A 14,706-nucleotide genomic window follows, 5' to 3' on the forward strand; every position below is an offset into this window, starting at 1 on the left:
TGTTAATTTATGTAGAGATAATTATATCCTAGATAATTTTTCCGTGCCTTGGTGGCTCAGCTGTAAAATGCATATTTTGCAGCATCCTCTGGGACTTGCCTGTTATTTTTTTTAGATGCCTGGAGGCAGGATTTCTAATCAAGGCAGTTCTGTGTTGATGCTAGCAATAGCATTTCAGTATATCTTCCAAGGGTTGACAGAATGGACCAAAATAAAGTTCCATTGGCTGTAAGTCAGTGCAGCATTTTGGCTTTGTGCATCAGAAGTGTAGCCAGTCTCTGTTTTAGGATTTTGTCACAGATCTTCAGAAGGAAAGACATCTATTTTAGATCCACTCAGTTAACAATAACTGGGGTTGAACCCCATTGTGGTTCTTTCATCTCATTAAAAAGGAATTGTTATTGTGATTAAATACTGCATATCTTCAAATGTGTTTTTTCAGTTGGGCAGTAATCTTGAAAATATCCATGGAAATTTACTCTGTTACAATTGACCTCAATTAAATTAGCCTAGATTTACATTAGTGTGAAAGCAGCCATGGAACTGCAGTCTTTTCCCTTGGTTTTAACTAACAAAATAAAAAGCCAAAGCTGAGATGGATTCAGTCTCTTTCTGAAGAGGATTATGAAGAGTTTATTTTTGATGATTAACAAAATCTTATTTTGTGATGTTTAGCTGTGGCAGATCTGCAACGGATGTTTCCAACACCCCCATCCTTGGAACAACACCCTGCTTTCTCCCCTGTAATGAATTATAAAGATGGAATAAGTTCAGAGACAGTGACAGCTTTGGGGATGATGGAAAGTCCCATGGTCAACATGGTTCAGACACAGCTAACAGAGTTTAAAATGGAGGTGGAAGATGGATTAGGTAGCCCAAAACCTGAAGAAATAAAGGTAATACACTTACTATTACTTTTATAGCCCCATCTATATGTGTGTTTTTCTTTAATAAAAAAACTTTCAGTAAGGTGCTGTAGAGATGCCTGGAAGACTGCTTTAACAGATTTGAAATTAATTATACGAAGTTTTCGGTAACCTTGCAGCGGGTAAAATTCCCATTTTATGAAAGAAGTTTTCAGTTTATTGCTTAACCTTATGATGAGAAGAGAAGCTATATATAAATAGTTATATAATTTATTTATAGATTTGAGGTGCTGGTCTCAGAATAAGAACATCTGATAGCTGCTTGGTGCCTATGTGAAACGAGTTTGTTTTTTTGGTTAGTATCTAGTGGATGTCAGCTCATACTTCAACAAATACTGTCAGTGTTGCCACTACTGGCACATACTTGTTTGCCAGAGATTTTTCTGTAGTATATATCACTGTGCTGCATGGCAGTGTCTACAGAGAGGCCCAAGAAGGAAGAACACTTATATCTAGAGGTCATCCTACTGGCTAGGGTTCAAAATCATTGGCAGAGTATTATGAGAGAGAAAATCGCAGTGCTGCTTCTTGTGCTTTGAATTTTTTTTTAATAGATTTTAAGGTCAGACAAGAGTATTAGATATTCTGATACTACATACATCACACAAGCCATAGACATTCACCCAGTTACTCCTGTAGTGCTCCCATTTGTTTGTATGGCTGATGTGTATCTTCTAGAAAAGTATCTTAGTGTGAAACATCCACTTCCTGTGGTAATTTGATCCATTGGTTAATTATGTCAGTACTCTAAAATTGTGCCATATTTCACATGTGAAATTGTCTTTCTTTAACCTCCAGTCACAGGTTCTTCTTATGCTTTTTACTGCCAAATTAGAAAGCCCTTTAGCCCTTTGATGAGGGGCGGGCAATTATTTTGGGCGGAGGGCAGCTTAATGAGTTTTGGCAAGCCATCGAGGGCCACATGACAGGCAGCTGGGGCAGATAAATATTAATTTTCTAAATTTTTTAGGGGCCCCACAGGCCAGGTAGAATGGCCTGGCAGGCCGCATCCGGCCCACAGGCCGCATTTTGCCCACCCCTGCCTTTGATGATATTTATATGCCATAACTAGGTCACCTCTTATCTTTATAACAAGCTAAGTGCTCAACCCCGGGCCCACAGGCTAGATCTGGCCTGCCAGCACCATGTCATCTGGCCCATGGGACTCCCCATGGATTTATGGGGAGCCCTAGGCCCTGCACACTGGATCAGGTACCTGATCTGAGCATGAAGGGACAGGCAAAGGTGGCGCCAGCCCCCAGGGCCCAATCCTGGCATGGGAGGGTGGCCCCAGGCCCAGTCCCAGTGCATGGAGGCAGTACTAGGCCCTGGGCCCTGATCTGGGCACACAGGGCTTGATCTGACCCACAGAGCAGCCCCGCACCACTCATCTGTCCCATGAGTCCAAAAGCGTGAGCACCACTGAGCTAGTCCAGGTGCGCTTGTTTAGTCTCTCGCTGTAAGATTTTTTTTCCAGTCCTAAGCTTGTGTAGCTCTCTTTTCCATCTTCTCCAATTTTTCAAAACTTTCTTAAAATGTGGCCATCTGAACTAGAGACAGTTTTCTGGTAGCAGGCTCATCAGTGCCTCGTATAAAGGTAAAATCATCTCCCTATGCACCATCTTTCCTGTTTCTATATCCAGTGGTCAGATTTGTTCATTATGCCACAGAATCACAATGAGAGTTTATGGTGATTTGTTTATCTGCTCTAACCCCTAAAACTTTTTCATTTGCTCCTTTCCAGACAAGAGCTCTCCATTCTGTGGGTATAGGCTTCATTCTTTCTTTCTAGGTATATTACCTTTCACTAAAATTAATTGGTTAGAATGGGCTCAGCATACCAAGCTACTGGGGCCATCTTTCTGTCATCTGCAGATTTTATCAGTAGTGATTTTACATTAATTTTAAGTGATTGATAACAAAATATCTGTGATGGGCAAATGAATCTGCCATGTGCTAATCCAGTGGGGGCCTAGCTTTCTGGGAGGCGTGCCACTAATTATCCTTCACCCTCCCTGAGTGCCACTACAATCCCCTTCCCCTGCCCAATCTGTTCTACTTTCTGCTGCCTGTTTTATGCTCCCTACCCCATCTGCTGCTGTGCTTTCTGCTTCCTGCTCTACCTGACACTGTGCTGCTTGTCCCCTCCCTGATCTGCCACATACCACACGCTGCAAATGCCTGTGCCACTCGTGGCATACGTGCTGCAGTTTGGCCACCCCTGTGCTAATCTATGAATAAGGATATATAATAAATGTTTGGTTCTCCTTTGAGTAATCATCCACATGCACATTCTCATCTGGGGTACATCCTAAATCCCATGCTTTAGCTGGAGACTTTTATTATTGGGTCCTAGATATGGTAGGTATCCTAGTTATGAACCCACTCACAGCCCATCTCCTCCTCCTTTTTCATGGACCCTTCTCACAAGAGTTTGCTGCAGGAAGAAGATTGTTCCCTTCTGGCAGTAAGGACCTTAGAACTAGTCCCTGACATCTAAAGGGAAAATGGTTACTTCCTACATCCAAAGAGTAAGGGAGGTTGAAGATCAGTCCTGGACATAAAGGTCAGCGTATTCATTTGTAAGCTCAAGTTCAAGACGATCAGTCTTGGTGGCATTATTCCCCTCATTGCATCAAGAGGACTGGTTCAGATACCATAACTTGTGCAACTCTTACTTCCACATTGCCATAAGGCAGTCACACAGGAACTATCTCTGTAGTAGTTTCACCAAAGAGCTATCAGTAGTGGCAGTGTACTTAGGCAGAGAATCCCAGTTTATCCCTGCCTCCACAGATGATAGCTAGGGGGATTTTTACCATTCAGGGACACATCTGAGCACGTAGCTCCAAATTACAACACACAGTATTGTACCACCACAGTATTAGGCTTCCATAGAGAAGATGGATCTCACCACCTGTGTAAGGCAGCAGTGGCATTGTAGTACTGGTGCATGAAGCAGGATAGATTTGCACCTTATAGTCCAACTATGCTACAGAAGCATAGGCTTTAGTGAGCACTGGCTTTCTTCATCACTTAGCATTAGATGAAGTAAGCCAGATCCCACCCATGGGGCCCCCCAAAGGTCCAGAAATTTGGCAGCAGGGGAACAGTGGCAGTGTTAATCGCCGCTTCCCTGCTGCTACATTTCTGGACCTGTGAGAAGCCCTACAGGCCAGATAATGTGACCCTGCACACCAGTGCACAGCCAGATCCAGGTACTTGGGACTCATCTGGCATGTGGCCATATTTGGGCGTGTGGGGTGGGGTTATGTGCTGAATCCCACGCCCACAGAGTCAGAAGGCTGGGTGCCACTGATCTAGCTTAATAATAAAGAGCTGTGAGAAATGCAAACAGGAAGCCGTACAACATAATGTTCCAGCACACACTTGAAAGTAGACTCTGTCTCTGTGGACTTCAAAGCTTGTATTGCTAGAACTGGAAATTAACAGATCAAAGTGCTACAAACAGGTAAAGTCATTTGGGCTGCTTGCAGATGTTAAAAAAAAAAAGCCCCTAAATACAAAAACATTTTTTTACTGGTAGAAGTAATACATTACTTCGGCTTGGCTCCTCAGCGCCTGTATAGATTGGGCTCTTCATCGTGGGGATTTTTCGTGCTTTTAGCTGAAGCTGAGATTCAGTCAGGTATTAGATAAAAGCATCAAAAAGCCCCACTAAAGCACTCGATCTATACTGATGTCAGGTGAGCCGAGTCTATCTAGCGTGCTGCCTATTCTGGGCATGCACTGAACTCAGCGCAGGAGCGTGCTGAATTTAAAGTAAAGCGCCATTTTTGGTTTTTTTTTAATATCTACAAGCAGCCCTGATTCCTGCAAATAGAGAGTCACTTGCCATGGGCTACCAAGGGAGTTGTCAGTGAGCTCTGACAAGAAGTTAAACTGAGACGGAGAAGGTCTCTATAGTTAGGGACAGAAATTACACATAAACTGGTATAAGTGATCGGAAACCAGTTCAGATCTGTAACGCAGCAGAAGTTCAGTGTACATAAACTGCTTTCAAAATGGCTGAAACCAGTTTATGATAAACCTGGATGGATGTAGTATCAGACTTAACTGATTTAAGTTAAATCAGTTTATTGAACTTCTGTCCCAGATCCCCTCCAGAGTCAAGTTAATTCACAGTCCCCCAGCATCCCAGGATGCTTTGCCTCCTATCCCTCTTCAAACCCTCCCCTTTCAGAGTGGGCCTTGGCCCAAGCTATCTGCTCCAGCTGAGCAGGGAGGCATACTCTAGTGCCCCCTGGCTTCTGGCCTGGGCTACTGCAGGCATGTGGCTGCATTTCTGGAATCAAAAGTGAATGTCTGTTTGCTTGCTTACTGGTTCAGTCTACGCAGCTTAGACTAACCTGTGAAGATTGAATCAATTCAGCCTCAGGCTTTTTGACTGTCTGTACTTAGACTTTAGGAGAACGTTTAGGACAGGGGTGGGCAAAATGCGGCCCGTGAGCTGGATGTAGCCTGCCAGACCATTCTATCTGGCCTGCGGGGCCCCTAAAAAATTTAGAAAATTAATATTAGTCTGCCCATGACTGCCTGTTATGCAGCCCTTGATGGCTTGCCAAAACTCAGTAAGCGGCCCTCCACCCGAAATAATTGCCTGCCCCTGGTTTAGGAAGTTAGATCTGATAGGGTCCTCATTTAGAAGATGGTTGCCTGGCAAGCTAGACATCTATAGTTTATTGTTATAAGATGGCTTTTACCTTGCACCACTGACAGATGTTCATTTAGAGGCATGATGGGATCTGATCCATGTTCATGGCAGGATGTAGAATTTTGGAATCGGGGATCAGATCCTAATTGTGCCCTATTTGCCAATCCCTCTGCACTGGCAAGTTGAAAGCTTAGGTACCTGACAGTCAACTAATGGCCTGCCAAAAATATTTTATGTAATATTTTTGTGGCTGGCTTCCCTTTTTGTGGTGCCATTAATTGCCTGAATGTGTGCTTGGGTTACTATTTAAGACACTATTAACAAACTAATTGTGTTTTAAAGTGTAATGTCTGCCAGGGGCCTTGGTCTCCTAACCCGATGGTCCTTGATGCCTTCACAATAATGGTCAAATTCCAAAGTCACGTTCATATGAGACATAATAATTACAGCAACATAGAGTTATAGTCTCTGTATGAGTGTATTCTATGAGCTTTTTGCAACATTTTAGAAGTTTAAAAGTTGCATTCTGGAATGTTGATTATTGTTTACATATCCTAATGAAAATATTGAAAAATCAGTTGTTTTCCAGATGTCAGAGACTTTATTTGTTTTTCTCTTACTCTGGATATTAGAAGAGAGAATCATTCTGTTGAGAATAACAGAAAATTGAGATGGAAGGAACCTCAAGAGGTCATCAACCTATCCCCTCACCAAGGGTAGGGCAAGACAGGATCATTTACACCCAAACCACTCCTGACAGATAGATACTATTCTAAAAAAAAGTTCTTAAAACCTCCAAAATGGAGATGCCACAGCCTCCTCAGGTAATCTGTTCTGGTGCTTGACTCCCTTGCTGCAGTTTAAGCTCATTACTTCTTGTCCTGTCCCCAGCGGACACAGAGAAGATCAGGTTACAATCTTACTCTTTGCAGTAATTTTTCTTACACATATTTGAAGACTACTAGCATGCTTCTCCTCAGAGCAAAACAAGTTAGTTTTGCAACAGGAGGAAATCTGAGTCAAGATCAGGATTTGATAAATTAATTGATGAACTAAAAGATATGATAAGTGGGGAAATATTAAGAAATAATTTGCTCTTAAACAATTTTAATTATCTGTAGCAATGGTATAAAGCACTTTTATTGTGCCTGGACAGTAACAGGTACACTTCCAACAGTTGTGCCAGATCCTTATATATACAGCTCCTGCTTTTGATGCATGTTGATAGGAATCTTGAGACTAAACTCAGTGTAGCTCAAAAGTGCAAGGAGATTTCTTGGTTGATTATTCAGCAGTGTAGGTAGGAATCCTGATTGGCTTAATCTCCTAACTTTTAAGAAGGCACTAGGGAGATGATTTGGTATTGAGGTAAGACATTGTGGTAAGACATTGAATTTCCTAGAAAAAACTTCTGTTACTACTACTGCTATAGTAATAATAATATTTATATTTTCGTAACATCCCAGTAATGCTGTGTGCTTTCTATTAACAGAGGGAAACAGTCCCAGTCCCAGAGGGTGCCTATACACATGCTCCAACATGCTCTAATTAGAACGAGCTTTAGTTAAAGCACCCCTGCAACCATTTTAAAATATGGAATTCTGAATACACGTGACGCTGTGGTGTTTTATTTAGAGCGGCTCTCTGGGAGCTGCTCTAAGTAAAATGCACCCTCCCCCTCCGGAGCACATGTCTAGGCACCCAGAGAGACCTGGAATACCTGGAATAACAGTAACTGAAGTGTCCTGGCTATGGTTCTCTCCAAACAAAACAAAAGTATAATTGATGCTATTGGGCTCTGCTGTTGATTAGCGTCTCCTCTCCTTGCCATTATTAGCACTTGCATTATCAGAGTTCCCACAATGCATTGTTCAGTGTCCAAACGTGCAATATATAGTCCTTGTCCTAAAACAGTTACAGTCTTAGTCAGAAATGTTATCTTTTCAACCTCACTGCAGTTCTGAAGTACATGTACAACTCTAAACCAAAGCCTCTAAAGTGGATAGGGTTAGGCTATAGGTGTTATAAAGCTGTAGACATTTAATTGTGAGGCCGGAAATCCAATTATATCTGCTTAGACGTAGTTTAATTAGTTTTAGTTTATAGTTTTTGTGTGTGTATCTGTATTTATACAGCTGTCTAGCTATAACACACACACACATAGAGATATAGATATTTGTATATAAAACATTATTTTGCCATCTTGCTGTAAGTACTAAGATAACTTTGGTTTTACAGGATTTTTCATATGTGCACAAAGTTCCATCATTTCAACCTTTTGTGGGCTCCTCCATGTTTGCTCCACTGAAGATACTGCCAAGTCAGTGCCTGCTACCTCTGAAGTTGCCAGATGCCTGTATTTTCAGGCCGTCTTGGGCTGTTCCTCCTAAAATTGAACAACTCCCTATGCCACCTGCAGCCACTTTCATCAGAGATGGCTACAAGTAAGTACAAGAACTGCAACAGATGTTGTAATTCCTTACTTGGTACAATAACATTTAAGCAAAATAGTATTTGCATATAATGACCATTCTGTGTGCTGCTGAGTTTATACCAATTACAATAAATGCTGGTGACATGATAATGTTAGAGGTGAACCTAACTACAAAAAATGTTTTAAATCTGTTAAAACTGTCATTGTTTATAAAGTCAGAAAAAAATTTTCTCATTGAAAAACTTGCATAAAGTACCATATTTTTTTGCCATAATATATTTCTAAGTAAGCTCTTCATAGTTTTTTAAAACAGTAAACAAATTGCATTTGATTTAAAATTAATCACTTTCTAGAAAATATAGTTAACAAAAATATTGTCATTCAATAGATAATAATAATGCTATTCAATAGACAGAGATTAAGATTCATGATGCAAGTCTTTCAGTACTAGCATCCAGATTTTTAAAGGCATGTCACTGGGTGTGTCCACATGAGATGTTAATGCGCAGTAGATTAATTCTGTGCATTAACACGTTATAGCTAAAGCTGTGCTATTGCACTAATGCGCAGTAGAATTAGTCTATTGCTCATTAGCATCACTTAAAAGGCATGCACCAGTACTACTGCACAGTAGCTCCAGTTACTGTGCATTTAGTTAGTACCTGTTATTACGAGTACTAAGGTTAATGCGCAGTAACCATGGTGCATTAATGCATGTGTAGACATGCCCATTAATACCTAACTACTTTTAAAACCTAAAGACCCTTAAACATTTGTCTGTGGGCCTATGGGTCAAAATTAGTCACTACTTTACCCTCTCTGTTGGAAATTATTTTTAGATACCAGATGTAATGCCAAATGTGTAAAAAGGTATTTCAAGCCAGACAAAAAAGGCGTATGAATGTAAAGATTGTTTGCTATGTAAGTAATAGCAATAGAACGTTTACACCTACAAGTGGGGCCTGGTTTAAATCATGGGCCCGGCTCGCAGCATGATGGCTCCTTTAATCTTGGAGCTCCCCCTGCTGCTGTTTAGCAAAGGGTCCCCGTCAGCCCTACCATTTGTGACTAACACTATAAAATTGATGCTGAAAGTTGCAAGTCAGTTTTCAGTAAAACTAGGATAAAAGATAGATGTAAAAATGTACTCTTTTCCTCATTTCACTAATGTAAAATATTACTGTCTGACATATCAGGAGTTCCGGATTTAGAAAATCAAACTGTTGTCATGGGCTCTGAGCCTATAAAGAACACAAGATTGTTAATTACTTGATCACTTTAGTTTCTGATTCCCTCATTAGTCTTGTGGAAATGTACCATATTGTCTTACATGGAACATGCAACTCTTCCCCCGGACCAAAATGGCTGTTGCTTGTGTTTGCTCAGAAAACTGAAGGGATAGAGTCTTGTGTAAACCCTCTCACAGCCCTAGCTATTTAATTGAGCACTGTAGCTTGTGTCCAAGGCAACAAGTGAGCTGTTGGAAGTATTTTGAGAGGTCTGTGATATGGAAACAACTTTATTTACAGGAATTTATAGAAAGAACTACATACAGTAAAGAAGTAACAGCCTTGCCACTGCTCTTTGCCTAGACTTGTATGACATAGAGTTAGTCCTCCTGGGAACATAGAGGGCACAGACAGAAATGCAGCTCCCTGCTGTAACTCAGAATGCTTTGCAGGAAGTGCTCTGAGTTGCAACAATCTCCTGGACCAAACAGAAGTTCGCTTTTGGTTCCAGGGGGGTGGGAAATCTAGCTACTGGCTTTGAGCCTGCAGCCAGTTTCCCCTAGCAACTGCCTCTCCTCCCTGCCAGCCCACACTATTTTCAGAATGGGAGGGGGGAAAGGAAGCAGAGGGAACCTGTTCTAGGGGTTCCCCAGCTAAGGCTGGAGGATGGGGTGTGAGAATTGAGCTCCCCGACCTGGGGTGGGCTCCAGTATACCCATCCCCTGCCCCTTCAGTGGGGGCTGAAAAAACCACAGACCAAACTCCCTCTGCTCCCTTTCACCTCTCCAGTTCTGAAAACAGCTCGGAGGTTGGCAGGCAGGCAGACACAAGTTACAGAAGATGCTGTGTTTTGAAACGTCTTCTTTTGAACCCTTAAGCAGTGAGGGTTCAGATTTTCACCTGATTGGCCACCTTTGCAGCAGTCTGCAGCTGTGCACTTGTGTTTGGTCGTGGCTGTAGATCGCTTTCTGTGGCCAGATCAGGTGAAAATTCTCACTTCTGTCTGGGCCCAGAGCGTCCGGAAAGTGTGGCATTGCAGGAGACAAGTCTGCCATACCAGGAAGTTTCCAATGCCATGTTTCCTGGACCCTGTGTTCCCAGGAGTACCTACTCTGCGTCATACAGTTGGCCATGACTTTGAAAAAAATATTTTTGTACATTCTCCCTTCCAAAAAAAAAAGTGCATGTTTTACTTGGGGGTGTGTTGTATGTGAGAAAATACGGTAAATATCAAATTATTGATAGGGCTTGTAGCTGTTAAGTCATGCTTTTTGAAAGCTTTAAATTAAGAGGGAAAGAACAACATATAAATGCCCAAGTAATCAGCTAATGGTCTTGGCCTACATTTTGTGTAATGGACTGGAATAATGGATTCTTCTATCGTTTATGGCTGACAGAAGTTACACTCAAAATGCATATCACCCAAAACATCTCTCTCCCATAATCAGCGTATACTTCAGTGTTGTCATTCATTGCTCTGCAGATAGCCAGTATGACTTCAGCCTTTGAGGACTGATGTGGGACTTGAGTGCAAAATCTAGTCTTTCGGGCACCTATACACGTTCAGTGAGGCTGCTCTGACACTAATTACAGCGTGTTAGAGCAGAATCATTTAATTGACTCTGCTGGAGCATGGTAATTAATGCAGTCATGAGCTTTAGTTAAAGTGTCCCCACCACCATTTTTCAGCATGGGGATGCTGATGCATGAGATGCTCCAGGCACTTTAATTAAAGCAGCTCTTGGAGCCACTCTAATTAAAGCACCTCACTCCTGGAGCATGCGTATAAATGCCCTCTAATCCTCTGGTTTTATCTGAATAGACAGTGTAACAAGTTAACAGTATAATGTGCTCTGTACTTCCTATTCCTGTTCATTCTGAAACTTACTCTTCTCCTCATGATAAGGTGCAATGGTTCTATGCCCCAGGTGCAGTTATGCCATTACATGTAATATTTATATGCCCTACTCACTTTTTCATAGGTTAACACCCTTTATGGAAGAAATCTACGGCTGCAGATCTTAGACTTTATAACAAGAATTTACAATGTTAAATGCATGAAACCTCTTAAAAGGTATAATACAGGATAAAGGTCTCCTGCTGCAGTGAAAATTAATTTACAGAGGAAGTAACATGTATCTTTAAATCAGTCCCTTCCCAGCTCCAAAGGATCTTCCAGTACTCTCAGAAGGATTGCAAAAAAGATATTGTAAACCCTCTGTACCACCTAGGGAGCAATTTAATTCTTGGGATTTCTGTAATGGTAACTGCTTCAGCAGACTTGAACTGATTATTAATTTCAAGTGTTTGTTGAAAAAAAATCTTTTATTTTTCATGTAATCCAATTAGATTGAAGATTATTACTGTAGGCAGTGGTGATTGCCAATCAAGTTTTCTAGGTCGCCTTCTGTTGTTAGTTTAAGGTATTTAGTGTGCCTCAGAGTCTTAACTTCTATAAATCTTTGTTCATTTTTTCTTCTCCATTGCAAGACCAGGGCACAAGTCAGTTACAGATATGTGTATATAAAGGAATCAGGGCATATTACCATATTTTATTTTATTTTCAAGCTGCTAATGAAATATACAGCTTAAATTAAAATACCAAATACAGGTTAATAATCCATTTGTTTCTAGTCCTTCCTCAAGACACTGATCATATTCTTGTGTTTTATTTGCTGTTCTTAATGACTACATTTAAAGAATTTGTCCTTAATATGGAGCCTTTAGACCACATTATCTATTCCTTGCTGTAATATGTCATACCAAAGAGGAGAAATCTCTTATGGGACTGTATGAACTATGTTCTGGTTCCTAAGATTTGTCAGATAATGGCAAAACTGTGAGAAATAAAGGAGTGTGATGACAAAAGGTGACCTAGAAATACCACCTTTAGGTCTGGTGGGTCTAGAGTCTATAATGGCTTGTGTTACTTTCTTCTGTAAGCTATGTAGTGCCAGATAAAGGCTGCCTTTATGCTGTGTGAGAGACACTATTGTCAACAGTGAACCACCAAAGGGAAATAAAAATGTCATCAACAAGCAGCAAATAAATTATTTATAACACGGACCAAAGATAATTATTTGCTATAGACACTTTAAAAATAAAGGCATTTAATCATTTCTAAAGCGAACTCCCAATATTTCTTTCCTCTCCCCATGCCTCCTCCCTCCCCCTCCCCCCCCAAAGAAGTGCTAAAAATATCATTTCAGGTTCTTCTAAAAAGCACTTAAGAATATTGCGGCAGAACAAGGTCTTACCTTGTAATGTTTAAAAGAAGTTATGGGGGTTGGCCTAGAGGTTTGATCACCCCACATTCTTTTTTTCTTATTCTGTCAAGAGAAACCTAGAAAGTTTAGAGAGAAAAGAGAAAGTCTCTTGAATACAGACCTATCAAAGGAAGCCACGAAGGTGTTGTACCATATCGTGGTCTCTGCAGAGCTACTTTGTCTAAGTCCTGTTTACAGTGAACCCCTCTAATATTCATTCTCGTTCTATATTAAAATGACTTTAAGTGAGGGTTCTGTAAATCAAACCTCAACAATTTGTGTCCTACTGTGGTCCCCTGATTTTTTCCCTAACTGTTTTCTCTCGTACTTTTTGTAGCAATGTGCCTAGTGTTGGGAGCCTTGCAGACCAGGACTATCTTCAGATGAACACTCCCCAGATGAATACACCAGTGACATTAAACAGTGCTGCCCCAGCCAGCAACAGTGGGGCAGGAGTACTGCCATCCCCAGCAACTCCCCGCTTCTCTGTCCCTACGCCACGTACTCCCAGAACTCCAAGGACTCCTAGAGGTGGGGGGACTGCCAGTGGGCAAGGATCTGTAAAATATGACAGCACAGATCAAGGTTCACCAGCTTCTACCCCTTCCACTACACGACCACTTAATTCTGTGGAGCCAGCCACTGTTCAGCCAATCCCAGAAGCCCACAGCCTGTATGTCACCCTGATTCTGTCAGACTCTGTACTAAACATCTTCAAAGATCGTAACTTTGACAGCTGTTGTATTTGCGCCTGTAATATGAATATTAAAGGTGCAGATGTAGGGTTGTACATCCCAGATTCATCTAATGAGGATCAATACCGCTGCACCTGTGGATTTAGTGCGATTATGAACCGCAAGCTAGGCTACAACTCTGGGCTCTTTATTGAGGATGAATTGGATATTTTTGGCAAGACCTCAGACATTGGCCAGGCGGCAGAGAGAAGACTGATGATGTGTCAGACCACCTTACTTTCTCAGGTGGGAGACGGAGGCCGGAGGACCCAGGAACCCCCTATGAGTCTCCTCCTCCTCCTCCAAAATCAGCACACTCAGCCTTTCACCTCTCTGAGCTGCTTGGACTATATGTCCTCTAATAACCGGCAGACACTTCCCTGTATGAACTGGAGCTATGACAGACTGCAAGCAGAGAGTAATGATTCCTGGATAGAATGCTTCAATGCCCTGGAGCAGGGAAGGCAGTATGTGGATAACCCCACTGGTGGAAAAGTGGATGAAGCTCTAGTAAGAAGTGCCACTGTACACTCTTGGCCTCACAGCAATGGTAAGGTACTTGACAGAGGGGCTGTTGTTCTTTTCATTTAGAAAAAAAAAATCCCTTTGTAATTTCATGCCTTGCATTAGCAAGTTTAAAGCAGTTATTTAACATTGAGGGGGAAAGGAAAGTTATATAGGCAGTTGAGGTACCCAGATAGAGAAAACAGTTTGGGGAGCTTTGGAAAATGGTAGATAAGGTACTAGTAAGTTTGCTGCTGCTTTAGCATTTTGTAGGCTTTTCAGAGTCACAAAGGGCACCTATACACGTGACAGAGATCTGCTCCAACGTGTGCTAATTAGCACACATCGGAGCAGACTCGATTAAGTGAGTCAGCTGCAAGTCTGCTGGAGCATACTAATTAGCGCACTCCAGCAGCCTCCACGTCATGTGTATTCAGCGTCCCCACGTTCAGTAATGGTGGCGGGGGTGCTTTAACTAAAGCTCACTGAGTGACTCGCAAAGCTCACCACCATTGTGAAGAATGGGATGCTGAATACATGTGATGCTGCAGGTGCTTTAGTTCATCACAGGGGAAAGGAGGAAAGTAGGCATGAAAACAGAGTCCTCCCTAAAGAAAGCTAGAGTGGACTCTGGCTTATTTGGAGCAAGAAGTATAGAGCCTGCTCTTCATGAAATGTAGCTAGCTGGGAAAGATGTAAATTTGTGCATTAAATATAATGTACATATTTGCTGAAGTACTTTCAATCTTTTATGGGCTGTGCTATTATAAGATTACTTTATGGAGCTTTAAGCAACTTTTAATCTTTAGCAAATTTGCAGTGAGTCATTATGGTTTAGCTAATATTTTGTGAAAGGATAGTTGAAAAGAACTTGATAGAAAGCTTAGTAATATAGTTTCATAAAATTACTAAGTGAAATTCTGTTAGGCTAATTATAG

The 14,706-nt window shown here is 41.5% G+C and overlaps 1 protein-coding gene across 2 annotated transcripts in view; it reads left to right on the forward strand.

Annotated features, from left to right (window-relative positions):
• Window positions 1-14,706, forward strand: part of MED13L (mediator complex subunit 13L) — a 402,047-nt gene that overhangs the window by 344,545 nt on the left and 42,796 nt on the right. For both annotated transcript variants that reach the window (XM_006266403.4, XM_059713565.1), the window contains 3 exons: window positions 676-896; window positions 7,840-8,045; window positions 12,868-13,814. In XM_006266403.4, coding sequence (XP_006266465.1) covers window positions 676-896; window positions 7,840-8,045; window positions 12,868-13,814 — 1,374 coding nt within the window. The remainder of the gene's footprint in view (window positions 1-675; window positions 897-7,839; window positions 8,046-12,867; window positions 13,815-14,706) is intronic.

This window comes from Alligator mississippiensis, chromosome 10 (genome assembly GCF_030867095.1).
Source record: "Alligator mississippiensis isolate rAllMis1 chromosome 10, rAllMis1, whole genome shotgun sequence".
In the NCBI taxonomy this organism is placed as follows: domain Eukaryota; kingdom Metazoa; phylum Chordata; order Crocodylia; family Alligatoridae; genus Alligator; species Alligator mississippiensis.